The sequence below is a fragment of the Zootoca vivipara genome, chromosome 2 (genome assembly GCF_963506605.1).
Source record: "Zootoca vivipara chromosome 2, rZooViv1.1, whole genome shotgun sequence".
NCBI lineage: Eukaryota > Metazoa > Chordata > Lepidosauria > Squamata > Lacertidae > Zootoca > Zootoca vivipara.
In genome coordinates, this window is record NC_083277.1 from 117,624,091 (window position 1) to 117,639,551 (window position 15,461).

Below are 15,461 nucleotides of genomic sequence, written 5' to 3' on the forward strand. Positions count from 1 at the left end.
GAATTGTGCCTCCTCTCTACAGTGGAAAGACCCAAGGATGAACCTTGATGGGGCATGTTCTCGTAAATCAGGAGTCTGTCAAAGCTTCATTCTTCAGGGAACCTTTTCCACACAGGCAGGGAACGGTGGCATGTCTGCTCAAGAAATCCTGTTCATGGGGAGCATGGCCTGCACCCACTAGGCCTCACCATCATCCTGAATATCGTGTCTGAATAGAAAGTGTTCCCTGGCATACAACAGTGCTCCCCCTGTAGGCAGGAGGACTGGGAATGGTGAGCCAACTACCAAAGAAGCCTGTCCATCATTATGGATCTTTTCACTGAGAAGTGTCTGAGGAAGCATCCCAGGGAGGTTAGAAAAACCAATGCTTTAACCCAGATGGACGGACCCCCATCTCCTTAGGAAAGCCTCCACATCGCTTTCTCCTGGCCACATACCTTGACAATCTCCAACTCCTTCTCCCGCTGTAGCAGCTGTTTCTCCAGCTCTGCCACCCGCATTATGTTTTCATTCTCCAGATCCAGAAGCTTTTCTGTCAACTGAGTGGAAGAAAATAGGGATCACCAACTTTCCTTTGGTCAAAAAAGACGGTTCTCTTCTCATTATTCTGCTCAGATATTAGACAAATGTTTCCTCTGTTTTAGTATTTTAACTTGTATATTTTAAAGTAGGTTTGTAATTTTTCCTTGATTGTGTGGAAGGAGTGTGGTGGAGTCTCCTTCTTTGGGGGTCTTTAAGCAGAGGCTTGACAGGCATATGTCAAGAATGCTTTGATGGTGTTTCCTGCTTGGCAGGGGGTTGGACTGGATGGCCCTTGTGGTCTCTTCCAACTCTATGATTCTATTTTTTTATCTATTTGTAAAGCTCGTTGAGAGTTGTTGTCGTTGTTTTTACAACCATGCCGTGTATAAATTTTAAGAAATAAATTTAGCCATGAAAGCTAAATGGAACATCCATGTTTGGAAGAAGTACAGTATATTACTGAGTACCAACTGTTGGAGGGGTAAACCATGGTGGAGGGCAGTTGCCTACAAGCCCTGTTTTGGGGCTTTCCAGAGGCATGTGATCAGTCATTGTTGGAAAAAGGGTTCTGGACTAGATGGAACCATATATCAGGACTCTTCCCTAAATGGCCTTGGCCCTGAAGGAGTAATCTCTACCCCCATTGTTCAGCCCAGATACTGAGGTCCTCCTCCGAGGGCCTTCTGGCAGTTCCTTCACTGCGGGAAGCAAAGTTACAAGGAACCAGGCAGAGGGCCTTCTCGGCAGTGGGACCCACTCTGTGGAATGCCCACCCATCAGACGTCAAGGAGATGAGTAACTATATCATAGAATCATTGAATCATAGAGTTGGAAGAGACCACAAGGGCCATCCAGTCCAACCCCCTGCCGAGCAGTAAACACCATCACCCAGGCATCCCCAAACTTTGGCCCTCCAGATGTTTTGGACTACAATTCCCATCATCCCTGACCACTGGTCCTGTTGGCTAGGGATCATGGGAGTTGTAGGCCAAAACATCTGGAGGGCCGCAGTTTGGGGACGCCTGATATAACCTTTAGAAGAAATCTGAAGGCAGCCCTGTATAGGGAAGTTTTTAATGTTTGATGTTTTATTATGCTTTTATATTTTACTGGAAGCCACCCAGAGTGGCTGGGGCAACCCAGTCAGATGGGTGGCATATAAATGTTGTTGTTGTTGTTGTTAATTCCTATGTTCTTCTGGTAAACTAAAGAGGGGTATCTGTACACCTACATGTGATAAATGTTCTTCCAACTCCTCCACTTTCTCCAACGCTACGTTCTTGGTCTCGGCATCCTCCAGCAGCCCTCCTACGTCAAATACGTTGTCCAGGTAAGCCTGGATCTGCACTTGCAACTTTTCGCTTTCCGTGTGTCTCGACTTCTGTGGGAAGAAAGGAAAATCCAACAGAAGAGGAAGAAAGCTGCACGAAGGCTGTGAGCAAGGGGAAATTATCTTAAAGGGAACAAGCTTCCAGGTTGCTGCGTGATGGTACTGAGCGTCTCCCAAAAGCTACAACAGAACAGTGAGAAGCACCTCATGATAACATCCCCACAGGATGTTTTCCACGCTCCTAGTTCATCGGATATAGTACATAACTGGAAGCACTGGAGGCAGCCCCAATGATAAAGTGAGTCTGATGTCAACCCTGGTATGTGATGAAATGCCAAGATTAATGGCCTCTGGGGAGAACTTTGGCTTATGGAATCCTGGAAAATGCATTCGGGATTCTGTCGGAAATCCCTAGAACCCCTCCACAGAACTACAGTTCCCAGAGATCCCTTGAAAGGAGGAATGACGAGTAAGTCAGATTAAGTTTGAGGGCCGCTTAATTATGCCCTTGGAGGTGTCTGGAACTAGCACAAGTCTGACTTACTTCACAGCCATGCCTTGCCATCACTAGCCTCCTCAGAAGCGTGTTTCCATCCCTTCCTGCTAGATGGCTAGAACTCTTCCCTGAATGGCTCTTCAGTTCCCAAGTTCTTTAATGTGCCTCTGAAGAGGTCTGTCCTTTTGTACCACTGAGCTTCTCTATTCTGCTGTTTCATTCCTGTTATTGAATTGGTGCCTGTTTCCCTTGAATGGGCAATGACCTTGGTTCTGAGAACTTGGTCTCCTAATGACTGTTTTGGATTGAGTTTTGCTTCAGCTGAAACCAAGGCTAGAAACTGCCATCAAACTGGGATTTCCACCCAGCCCTTGAACCCAACTTCACTGTTCTGCATCCTGCCATTATCTTTAATAATCAGGAGGGGAATGTTACTACATTTCCAAAACCCACCTTCTTCCCAACTTCTTGTCCAACTGGAAATTATTTTGGCCTTTTAAAAAGATGCCCAGGTTTGTTGTCTATTTCATGTGAGGGTGGCCAGTATTCCTTTTCAATAACATGGCATTAATTTGATGCTGAGGCTTGAGAAGTTTAATTCTATTGGTATTCCCCACCCCACCCCACTGCCTTGCAAAGAGTTTGCTTCCGGTTCCATCAGGCACTTGCTAAGGAGTGCTTTTGCTGGAATCGATGACTATTCCACAGCAAAGTATATCACAGCCCTTAACTGGAAGGTTTAAACTAACAGCAGGGCCCTCTTTGCCTGATGAGATTTTTAAGTGCATTGGCTGCCATCACAGCAGACGTAAACAGACCACCAGACTGCAAACAAGTATCTTGGCAACTCAAACGAAGGGAAAAGGGAGGAGGAAGGCAAAAGTTAATGTTGGTTTTAGAGGAGCTGAAGACAACTTGAAAGAGGCATCACTTTCCATGGGATCCCCTTTATTTTCTAGTCCCCTCATTGTCTTTGGTCAAGTAGGTTCTGTTGGTTTTTGAAACAATTCAAACCCCAAGGAACCTGTTTACCAGAGACAAGGGTGAGGCATGCACACATTACAAGCAGAAACCCATCCCTACCCCCAAGCTGCCTCTCTGAAAAAAGACCAGTCTCCATCTCCAACTGAAGTCATAGTGCTCAAAGATAGCACAAGGAAGAAGCAGAAGAAGCTGATAGAATTTATGGAACTGTCTGAGTTGACCGGGATCAGAGTGAAGTAGCAGTGGAAGAAGATTGGAAGAAATTTAAAATTTATTTAAAGAATAAGCGTATAATAGATTAGAATCAATGGAAGTGAGGGAGATACAAAGAGGCTGTAGATAATACAATGGTGTGGAAATAAGTATTGCTAGAAGACAGTAATAATTCAATTAAGAGGAAAGATATAGATATAGAGTGTAAAATGGTAAGATATAAAAGATAGAGAAATAAGGTAATATTAAAGTAAAATTTAGAGTTTATATAAGATTTAGAGATTACTAAGGATGATTTGTAAAGGAACGCAGAAGGAGGTGGAATGAGGAAGTCAATAGATTAGAAATAAGGGTTATAAATTAGAATTTTTGTTTTTGTATTTTTTAGTCTTTAGTATTTAGTATTTTTGTATGTTTTTGTTGTTGTTAAAATTTTTTCAATAAATACATTTAAAAAAACAAAAACAAAGATAGCACAAGGAACCAAATCTGTGTTGATTAAGGGAAACTTCTCTCCGCATGGGGAATTATTGCTTGTGAAGAAGGAAGTTTCTGTGGTTTTTAACAGAGAATTTTTTCAGCAAATGTGAAGCAGGCATTTCATAAGGGTGCTTCCAGGTGGCAGCTTAATATTGAAAATGTTGTAATTAGGTAATTGACAACTGGGTTTAAACTAGAGAGCCTAGGGCTTGCCAACTGAATCCCCACGACGGGGTGAGCTCCTGTTGCTTGGTCCCTGCTCCTGCCAACCCAGCAGTTCGAAAGCACAGGAAAAATGCAACTGGTTGGTTTAACCATGAATGCTTATCTTTAAAGGCACAGGTTAGAACTAGATATCACCAATATAGAGACTCTGGTGTGCAGAAACTGTCAGAGGAATACTTTAAATTGAAACACCGATTACATTTCTTGATCGGCAGGAAGAACAAATTATTCACTGAAAAACAATGGGAATGTTGAATCCATGCAACAGGAGCTAACAATTCTGGGCATTAGTTTCTGGAGCCCTTGTCGAGAGACCCTCCACAACTAACACCGTCCCATCTCAGACATGGTACGAATACTATTTAAAAGTATTCTGTGATGAGAGGGTGAGCTCTGTGGAGCCTCAGGACATCTCAGAATGGGCACCAGTCACAACAGAAAACGTTAAGACTTCTTATTGCCCCAAATCTAGGAAGGTCCATGTCCTGATGCAATTCCACCAGAGTTACTTAAAGTAGGTGCTGCTTTGCAGATATCAAACTGAGCGTGCAGGCGCCAAAAGGGCAGGAGCCAGCAGCACATGCAACTACAAAAGGTTCAGATCTAGCTGAACAATCCCATTCCCCATCTTTGTCAGGCACTTGGCCTATTCTTGGAAAAAGTATGACCGGGACGAGGTTCTATCAGCTGTTCTAGATTGGCTTGTGAAGAGATTGGGTGTTACCTGTAAGAACTCTTCCAGACCTAGTTTGGTGAACTCATATTGTAGGTGCACACGGAAGTTCATGTCCTCAACAGAGTGCACCACGATGTTGATGAACTGCATACAGGCCACCTGAAAAACACATTGAGAGAGGGCAGCTGGCATTATGGCGCACAACTTGAATTTGTCATTCCCCTGTGGCTTTGTCTAGAATGCCAGGGTCTTCCCCAACGTGGTGTCCTCCAGATACTGCTGGACTAAAAAAAAAGAACCTATCATACTGGCTGTCGGCCATGCTGGTTTGAGGCCTGATGGGAGATGGCAGTCCAACATCATCTGGAACACAACATGTTGAAGAAGCCTGGTCTAGATGTTCCACCAATACAGGATCAAATGTTTAAAAAGTCTACGTTCCAGGACACCACAGTTGGGGGATGCCCCTGTGAAAAGTCCCACCATCATTCCATTTGCTGGGAAGGAGAAGGAATCAGGAGGTAAGAGCCAGACCTAGGTTTGCAAAGGCATTGAGAGAGGATAATAGGCAGAAGACCTTTAAAATACATTATGGCCCACCAGGTGAAAGCACTTGGGAAAGGCAGATGGGAACAAAGGCTGCCAAGTTACTGTTTTGCACTGTAAACCATGAAGCTTGCACCGTAAACTATAAACCATTTCAGAGTTGTTTTGTTGTTGATTAATAGGTATTAAATCAATCAATAAAAATATCTTGACCGTGTGCAAGAGCGCTGCCAGTGTCTTTGGCACAGTAACTGGAGAGTAGAACAGGGATGAAGAAGCAGGAAGACACTTTCTAAACTGTTCTGTAACATAAATTGGATGCAGGGGGAAAGAGTCCCTACCCCATAGCAGAGATAGGTACCCAGCAACCTGCTGTCCATACGCAGACTCTACCAATCCAATTCACAGTGTAAAATGGGAGTGCCTGCACAGATGGGGAAGGTCTCTGGGTTTCAGATCCCTGCACCTCAGCTACCACTGTTTTTGGGAGGAGCTTTGCATAATTAAGAGGAGGGAGTTCACCTCAGCGGCAGACGTTCACTTTTCATGCTGTGGGTTCAGTCTCCAGCATGTCCAGTTTTTTTTAAAAAAAGGATCAGGTGTCAGGTGATGGAAAAAACCTCTGCCCAAGATTCTGGAGAGCGGCTGCCAGTTGGGGTCGACCAAGAGTCTGACTTGGAGTAAAGCATCTTCCTATGTTGCTTCCTAAAATTCAATTGGCTAGCATGCGGGTGCAGTGTGCTTAATACTGGGGTTTTGCAGCTCTTTTTTGGAACATGGTAATTAGAAACATAGGGACCCAGGTGGCGCTGTGGTTAAACCACTGAGCCTAGGGCTTGCTGATCAGAAGGTCGGCGGTTCGAATCCCTGTGACAGGGTGAGCTCCCGTTGCTTGGTCCCAGCTCCTGCCAACCTAGCAGTTCGAAAGCACGTCAAAATGCAAGTAGATAAATAGGAACCGCTACAGCGGGAAGGTAAACGGCGTTTCCATGTGCTGCTCTGGCTTGCCAGAAGCGGCTTTGTCATGCTGGCCACATGACCTGGAAGCTATACGCCGGCTCCCTCAGCCAATAATGCGAGATGAGCGCGCAACCCCAGAGTCGGTCACGACTGGACCTAATGGTCAGGGGTCCCTTTACCTTTAATTAGAAACATAGGGCGATCCTTTTAGGCGTGTCCAACTGGCATGTGATCGCTGACGCATGAGTTCTTTTGGACCCAGAAGAGGGCAGATCTGGGGCATAATGGGGTATAATGGAGTGGGTCGCATTTATGTGTGCTCCACCAATGTGTGGAGGGGCCGGGAATGGAATGCCTGTACTGCGTCAGAACATTGGTCCATCTATTATCCACAGCAGGGGTGGAGAAGCTACTGGCGGCTCTGTCCGGCCATCAGAACTCTTCTTGGGCCACACTCTGTTGGCCACATCCCTCACTGTCCCGAGTGTTTATACCTGGCTGGAATGTGTCCTTGCCCACAGCACGGGTCAGAGACAGCATGTATATAATCCTGCATTTAAGAGACACTGTATATACCGCAATCTGTCCTTCACATCAGATTGGGGGAGCTGCTGGCATAAACAGAAAAAGCGACTCGTGCTTTTCTGCAACTCAAGGCACCAGGGATTTTGCTCCTTACCATGAAGTCAATATTGCTGTCCTCGTTGCGGAAATACTCCATCAGCTTCTCAAAGCGATGCTGCTCTTTGCAAACCTGAGAAGCAGAGAGCACAGCAGGATCTTAAGGGTGCTTTAGTACTGGTGAGCCAGCCAAATACAGGCTGTTTCCCGGTATGCAGTCTTTGTAGACTTCTCCATAAGTACCCCTTCACGTAGCTATTCATCCCTTCTACCATATTCACATGCACATTCCGATATTCTCAAGCACATTCCTGTATTCATTCCTTTACCCAGCCACACATCAGCAGCCCATGCAGGAGGAACAAGCAGCTCTGCTTGAATACTCGACACAGAGAGAGCATTGGCTCCTTCTCCTTCTACCCTGCATGTGTAGGCGACACCTATTTTTAAATTTTAATTTTGGATTTATAATTCCCTGCCTTTGTTTCAAGGTGGCAAACAGCAGAATAAAACAATTAATAATGCTAATAATCATCATTTAAGAGAGCAGGATCCATTAAGACAAAATACACAAAGAAGTGGGGAGGAGAAGATGCCACAAAACGGCAGATCGGGGAAATTAAAAGGCTAAGCAAAGAGGTCAGGCTTTGCTTGGCACTTAAAAGATGGTGCCAGGCTCACACATGTAGGGAAGGAATTCCATAATGTGGGTGAGGAGGTCCTGTGCCCGCCTGTCTAACCTCAGACACTGAGGGTGTCAAGAGAAGGGCCTTCAATCAACTTCATCTTGAATGAAAGGCAACAGGGGTTTACGCCATCCAAAAACAGGACTGCTAGGCCTTCAAGCACAGTTATGGTGTGGAGTGGAGCTTACCTCATTGGACCTGTGTAGAGACCCACTCCTGACCTCAGGAAGGCAGAGGAAAAAAGGGACCAAAGTCTGCTGGTAATGTAGTTTGCTCCTAAGTGGCACTAACACATGGGCTCTGATTTGGGTTCACTGATTTGGCCACTGCTACTCTATCCATTTTTGACACGGGTTGCACTGTGGTCTAAACCACAGAGCCTAGGGCTTGCCAATCGGAAGGTCAGCAGTTCAAATCCCTGCAACGGGGTGAGCTCCCGTTGCTTGGTCCCAGCTCCTGCCCACCTAGCAGTTCGAAAGCACGTCAAAGTGCAAATAGATAAATAGGTACTGCTCCAGTGGGAAGGTAAACGGTGTTTCCGTGTGCTGCTCTGGTTCCGGGTCATGCTGGCCACATGACCCGGACGGAAGCTGTCTGCGGACAAATACCAGCTCCCTCAGCCTATAAAGCGAGATGAGCGCGCAACCCCAGAGTCGTCTGCGACTGGACCTAGCGGTCAGGGGTACCTTTACCTTTACTCTATCCATTTATGCTACACAACTTTTCCTCCACCTCCCTCCCTCAACTTGCGTACCTGTCTGTCCATTTGTCCATCCACCTTGTGCACACAACTTTATACTAAATTATCCCGACTCCCATGCACGGCCCTCTAGCCGTTCATTTCCACGTTCCTGCATCTATTTCCCTCTTCTTGCCTTCCCTTCCTCTTCCAAGTTTGATACCTCTCCCAGGTATGGGGAACCTGTGGCGTTCTGATGTTGCTGGGACTCCAACTCCCACCAGCCCCAGCTATCATGGCCAATGATCAGGGCCGATGGGAGCTCAAGAATAACTGCAGGTTCCCCATTGCTGATTTCCCCCATGGTGCTGTAGGTTAGTCCTCACCTCCTTGAAATTCTCAAAAGCAGCCAAAATGATCTCATGGCCACCACGCACCAGACAAACAGCTGCCAGCAGTTCTAATACCAGGGCTTTTGTCCTGGAGAGAAAAAAGAGAAGCAAGGATGTCATTTTGCTGGTGATGCAGAATATAACAATAATAATAATAATAATAATAATAATAATAATAATAATAATAATAATAATTTATTATTTATACCCCACCCATCTGGCTGGGTTTCCCCAGCCACTCTGGGCGGCTCACAACAGAAAAATGAAATAAAATAATCTATTAAACATTAAAAGCCTCCCTAAACAGGGCTGCCTTCAGATGTCTTCTAAAAATCTGGTGGCTGTTTTTTTCTTTGACATCTGATGGGAGGGTGTTCCACAGGGCGGGCGCCACCACCGAGAAGGCCCTCTGCCTTGTTCCCTGCAACTTGGCTTCGCGCAACGAGGGAACCGCCAGAAGGCCCTCGGTACTGGACCTCAGTGTCCGGGCAGAACGATGGGGGTGGAGACGCTCCTTCAGGTATACTGGACCGAGGCCATTTAGGGCTTTAAAGGTCAGCACCAACACTTTGAACTGTGCTCGGAAACGTACTGGGAGCCAATGTAGGTCTGGGAGCTGTTATGTGGTCTCGGAGGCCGCTCCCAGTCACCAGTCTAGCTGCCGCATTCTGGATTAGTTGTAGTTTCCGGGTCACCTTCCAAGGTAGCCCCACGTAGAGCGCATTGCAGTAGTCCAAGCGGGAGATAACCAGAGCATGCACCACTCTGGCGAGACTGAGTTATCCCACAATGATGACAGCATCCCTCAGATGCAACTGTTGCAGAGGCAAGCAGCAGGGGCAGCCAATGTAGTGACCTCCAGGTGTCATTGGACTACAACTCCCATCATCCCCAACCACAGGCCATGCTGGCTGGGGCTGGTGGGAACTGAAGTCCAAGAACACCTGCAGGATACCATGCTGGCGACCCCTATCATTCCAAGTTGAGGCTTTCCTCTCAGGGGACCTTGCTTCCAACAAACCGCTGTCTATTCCAGTTTTGCAACACAGGTAGAGGTTTTCTGGATCAGCAGGTGTCCCTGAATGTTCAGCATTGCCCATGCTCCTAGTGCAGTTTGATCATTTCTGGTTTCCAGCGGGACACATCCATTGGTGTGCCAACTAATGCTAGGTAAACAGGGGGTAACAGGGGGTTCCCCTCTAGGGATGCAGGGGTAGAATGACTCCACTCATGGGCGGAGCCAGGATTTATTTTACGGGGAGCAGGCTTTTATGTTAGGGGGGCAGAGCCGAGTTATCTGTGATGCAATTGGTCAGTCAGTTAAGTATTTTATGCCCATGTCTGGCATGATCCTGCCGCTTTAACAGCAGCTTTCAAGAGAGAAAGGGCTTGTTTTTCTTTGTATCCCCATGGCATTCTCACCTTACCAATTAAAGGGCAGCTTGCAGAACTTTATCTGAACAACAGTGTACAGTATCTGGTTTGCTCCTCAGGCCCCACTGCCTTCTTGGTTAAGCAGTGCTTCCCATTGGTTTTCATGCAAACTATACCTGCTGAAATTCCATCCTCTACACAATTATTAAAAGGTGCAAAATAAAAAAATTCCTTCAGTAGCACCTTAAAGACCAACTAAGTTTTTATTTTGGTATGAGCTTTCGTGTGCATGCACACTTCATCAGATACACTGAAACAGAAGTAACCAGACCCTTATGTATATTCAGAGGGTGGGGGTGGGGTGATGGGAATGGGTGATGGGCTGATAGGAGTGGTAAACCTGTTGATGACTGTTAACGACTGTTAATGACTGCAATTGGTCTTGCGGGGGGGGGGGGGAAGCAAGGACTGAGGTGCTAAGGAAAGCTTGGTCATGTATAATGAGATAAGAATCCTATGTCTCTGTTCATTCCAGGTGGCTCCATGGTTTTAAGCTTGCTAATGAGTTGCAATTCAGCAACTACTCTTTCCAGTATATTTCTGATTTTTTTCTGTAATAAAACAGCTGCTTTGAGATCTTGTATAGAATGTCCTGGGAGATTGAAGTGTTCTCCTACTGGTTTCTCTGTCTTGTGATTCCTGATGTCAGATTTATGTCCATTTATCCTTTGGCGTAGGGTTTGGCCTGTTTGTCCAATATAGAGAGCTCTCTATATTTCTATATTGCACAAACAATAGCTCTCTATATTGGACAAACAGCTCTATATATAGCTATATATATATATATATATATAAACATAACAGGCCAGATGGGTGACACTGGCTGACTTTGATTTGCTCAGATGTAATGAGGGGTGGCCATTATTTTACACACAGAAGGTCCCAGGTTCAATGCATGGTGTCTCCTGGTAGGACTGAGGAAAGACTCCTGCCCAAAACCTGCCTGCCAGTGTCGGCAGTACTGAGCTAGATGGCACCAACATTCTGATTTGGCATAGGCCACTTTTTGTCGTAAGAAACTGCTCTCTGTTCTAATTTCTGGAGAGCTGGAATGGTGTAGTGGTGTACGAAAATGCATTGTATTTGGGGAAATTGTTTGCAAGTGTACATGTTAGGCAATATTGCATGCAAACGTTTGTGTGTGTGTGGGGGGGGGGGGAATGCACACTAAAATCCCGATGAAGTATTGTGAAGGCTTAAAAGAAACCAAGGAAACCTAGGCCAGTGCAAACTTATAACATCTATGCAAGAAGAAATATTGTATATAAATTTTATTTTGCAGTTCATATTGTGAGCATTACTTTGCAGAGCATACCAAAAGACCCCCAGGGACATGGTTCACTCATGAGCTCGCTTCCCTCTGTATATGTGCCCATTCATCATATAGTGCCAGGACTGGATATGTCATAAGCCAACACAACTTTGCAATGGAAGGCCTGGAAACCGCAGATGATCAATGCACTTTATATCAACAACATGGCCCAGACAGTTTTTTCTGGCTGTGCACAGAGATCTCAGTCAGGCCCAAACAATATGAGGAAACAGGAGAAAGTTGTCCAAGTGCACATCTGTTCTGCAAATTAAAACCTGCTAGAAACCAGTTTCACTAGCTGGAGGCGGGCCATTGTTTCGTTTTGTTTTTCAGAGCTGATGGCAGTTTGAAGGAGGGGTGGCTGCTAATAAGTGTGTGAACTCATCCCACTTCCATGTCGGCTAAACAGGTTTTGCAGGGTTTCATGAAGCATTTCAAAAACCTGCAAAACTTGTCTGACCAGAGGCAATATATGGAGGGATCTGTGGTATCATACAAACACACACACACACCACGGACCCCTCCAGACATCCTTTTTATTGTGCATCTGTTATGATTTGTGCTCATTGTGGTCTTGGGGCAGTTATACACGATCCTGTTTTCAATACTGTTTGTGCCAGCAAAAGTTTAAGTGCGCCTATGCTGCTTCCTTTCCAATCGGTGCATGTCCCCTAATTTCCTGCTGAAATCCTGTAACATTTCATAACACAAATGTTCTCTTTCTCGGAAGGGATTTGTGGGAGAGCAGTGATTTGAGGGGACATCTACTTGCCAGGTGGCGCTGTGGTTAAACCACTGAGCCTAGGGCTTGCTGATCAGAAGGTCGGCGGTTTGAATCCCTGTGACGGGGTGAGCTCCCGTTGCTTGGTCCCAGCTCCTGCCAACCTAGCAGTTCGAAAGCATGTCAAAATGCAAGTAGATAAATAGGAACCGCTACAGCGGGAAGGTAAACGGCGTTTCCGTGCGCTGCTCTGGTTTGCCAGAAGCGGCTTTGTCATGCTGGCCACATGACCTGGAAGCTATACGCCAGCTCCCTCGGCCAATAAGGCGAGATGAGCGCGCAACCCCAGAGTCGGTCACGACTGGACCTAATGGTCAGGGGTCCCTTTACCTTTTACTACTTGCCAGGAGGCAAGAGGCAGAGGAAGCCTCTGTTGTCTCCCCACCAAACCCCTGGCTCTGAGTCTTCTTCCCCTGCGGGTTTCCTTGGGGGTTCCCCAGCTGGTGCCTCCCACCACTCCTCTGTGCCCAGCCAGTCCACGACAGCTTCAGAGCTGGAGGTTTGGGGGCTTTACCACCCGCTCCTGCACCACTGTCTCCCAGAACCAGGAGGGGGGAGATCCATAAACAAGTGGAGGGGGAGTGGTCCCCTGCTGCTGCAACTGCTCTATAGAGTGCAGAGCTGGGAATAGCAGCCTAGATGCTAGACTGGTAGGTGTAAGTATTCAGAGTCACAGAAACTATTCTCAGTGTCCGCTTTTGTCAATGAAGAGGTAACTATCTGCCATGTGCGTTCCTTTGGCTGGGGAGCACCTGTGACACCAGCCTTGACTTCTTTGTGAAGAGTGTTTTGAGGACAGCAGTTCTCCGTGGATGTGAAATTCTTAGTCCCACCACACAACTAAGACTCCTTACTGGTAGGAGAAGCCCAAGGGACAGCTGAAGAGACTTGATGCTGGTTGTAAGGCAAGCAGGACCTGGCATTTTTAAACACATTAAGAGCCAAACAAAGGGAGCCACATTAGTCCACCTACAGAGGGTAAGTTTCCACAGGGCGTACCTGAACACCCAGCCGCCTTACCTGGGGTTCTTATTGTTCAAGCTGAGGGCAATCTCATTGACAGCGTGAGGATGAGACATGACCAAATTGAATCCATACTGACATGCAAAAAGGGAAAGAAATGCATAGAAGTATTAGGAATAGAAAGAACCAGCAAAACCTCAGCAAAACTGTATTATATACAGTGGTACCTCTAGTTGTGGACTTAAGCCGTTCCAGGGTGCTGTTTGCACCCCGTAAAGTCCACAACTAGAGCGGTGCTTCTGTGTGTGTGTGAAGCGCACAGATCACTTCTGTGCATGCGGTGAACCTGGAAGTAAACACTTCCGGGTTTGCCGCGTTCGTAACCCGAAAAGACCCAACATGAAGCAAACGCAACACAAGGTATGACTGTCGTGCAAAGCATCTAGGAAACTGGCATTACTAAAAATAAACAAATGATGCGTTTTAAAGGAATATCACACATCACACAATAATAAAGGGCTTCCTCCCTCCCTCCTGCCCCTCAAAAAAGTTCTTTTGGCTCAGATTTATTGCACACACACGTCTTATGTGTCCAATCGTCCGCACTTGTTTCCAACTTCCGCAACCCATCCCAGACCCTTTAGATGGAGCCAGGCTACAAGTGTAAATAATTAAGTACAAGCACACATTTTGATTTATTTTACTCTGCTAGGGTAGAATTCATCTTTCCCCACTCATGAAATGTTGGGTTTAGACTCGCAGCCAACAGGCATCCCTGATCCTAGCTAGAGGCAGGCAATAAGCAACGGTCCTGCCAGCATTACCTGGTAGTTCATAATGGCTCGTAAGCACAGGATGCAAACGTGGACGTCATCCTTCTGGCTAACCAGCCGTGAGTTCTTCAGGGCTTTCCTGCTGGGAAGGGTGGTGTATCTGGCAAAAAGAGAGTCCTACATTTAGCACACTCATACACACACACAGAAAAAGCAGTGAGGCTCAAAAAAATGTTTGCCCCATGCCAATGATGAGGTCACGGCCGCAGCTAAGAACAGGAAGGGAGAGCTGTAATTAGAACCACCAACTTCTGTCAGAAGGTTTGCCTAAGATGTGGGTTTCTTGCTGGCAAAAGAAAGGCTGAATGGCTACCGCTCATTTGGAGTCTAAGATCAACTCAGGGGTTTTGCTAATCTACTTAAAAGCTAAGTTCCAGGAGACCACTGTTGTCAGTTTTAGCTTTAAACACATGCAGAAACACCCCTCAAGAGATAGGGCATTCAGTTTTTATTTGCTGAAACAAGGGGGGATGAAAGTCATGCTGCTTTTCTAAAAAAAATATACAGTTCCCAAAAACATGAAGCAAAAATATTCTAAATACACTGGGGATTAAAATGGGGTTTTCCAAAAGGAATAAAGAAGTTTCTCGTCAAAAATCTGGAATACTCTCTAGGTGTTTGAGACACAGAAAGAACACAAGGGCCGAAAAGCTCAACGATCAAGGAGGAAAAGTATGTTTGGCCTGATTTGAACCTTTGACTGAGTTTGGGGCTCATCATATATATCTGCCATGTCCCTCCAGGACAATATGGGGAGACATGGATCCCTTCGCAGCCACGACCCTCATCCAAGATGCGAGGTGGGCAGATTCGCCCCCCCCCCATGCTAAAAATGTCCGAACTCTTGAGCTCCCAATTTTTAAAGACATGAATTGGAAAGGGAACCAGATGACCAAACTAAGTAAGAAAATGAGTCCACCCAACCCATTTAGGCATCCTGTCTTCTGATTACATGGAGTACCCTCTAAACTCGGTTTAATTCTTTGTAGGCTAGAGGTAAAGAGTAGGAAATGATACAAAAAAGGCATTGTTTCAATGTGTTCTGTTTCCTCAACTATGTTTTGCAGGATTTGGGTAAACACAAAAGCCTCCCAAACCTATTTAGCCAGACAAAATAGCAGGATGAATGTATATACCACAAACAGCAATACTTCTTTCAAACCTTTACCCATGAATCACTGAAGGGGGAAAATGACAATAATCTTTCAGCAGCCCTTGTTGCGCAATAGCTGTCTCAATGTGTAAACTGCTTTGAGATTGTGGTTGGGTGTTTGTTTGTTTTTACAATCAAGTGGTATGTAATTTTCAATGAAACAAATAATAAACAA

The 15,461-nt window shown here is 45.9% G+C and overlaps 1 protein-coding gene across 8 annotated transcripts in view; it reads right to left on the reverse strand.

Annotated features, from left to right (window-relative positions):
- The window catches only part of FMNL3 (formin like 3), a 103,714-nt gene that overhangs the window by 22,682 nt on the left and 65,571 nt on the right, over positions 1-15,461 (reverse strand). For 7 of the 8 annotated variants that reach the window (XR_009557228.1, XR_009557227.1, XR_004691736.2 and 4 more), the window contains 7 exons: positions 14,125-14,233; positions 13,358-13,434; positions 8,805-8,898; positions 7,112-7,186; positions 4,975-5,085; positions 1,754-1,903; positions 438-539 (listed from right to left, as the gene is read on the reverse strand). Coding sequence is in view for 3 of the 8 variants with exons in the window: in XM_035102436.2 (XP_034958327.1) it covers positions 438-539; positions 1,754-1,903; positions 4,975-5,085; positions 7,112-7,186; positions 8,805-8,898; positions 13,358-13,434; positions 14,125-14,233 (718 nt within the window). In the remaining 5 variants the exon portion in view is untranslated. The remainder of the gene's footprint in view (positions 1-437; positions 540-1,753; positions 1,904-4,974; positions 5,086-7,111; positions 7,187-8,804; positions 8,899-13,357; positions 13,435-14,124; positions 14,234-15,461) is intronic. The other variant, XR_009557226.1, reaches the window with a different exon arrangement.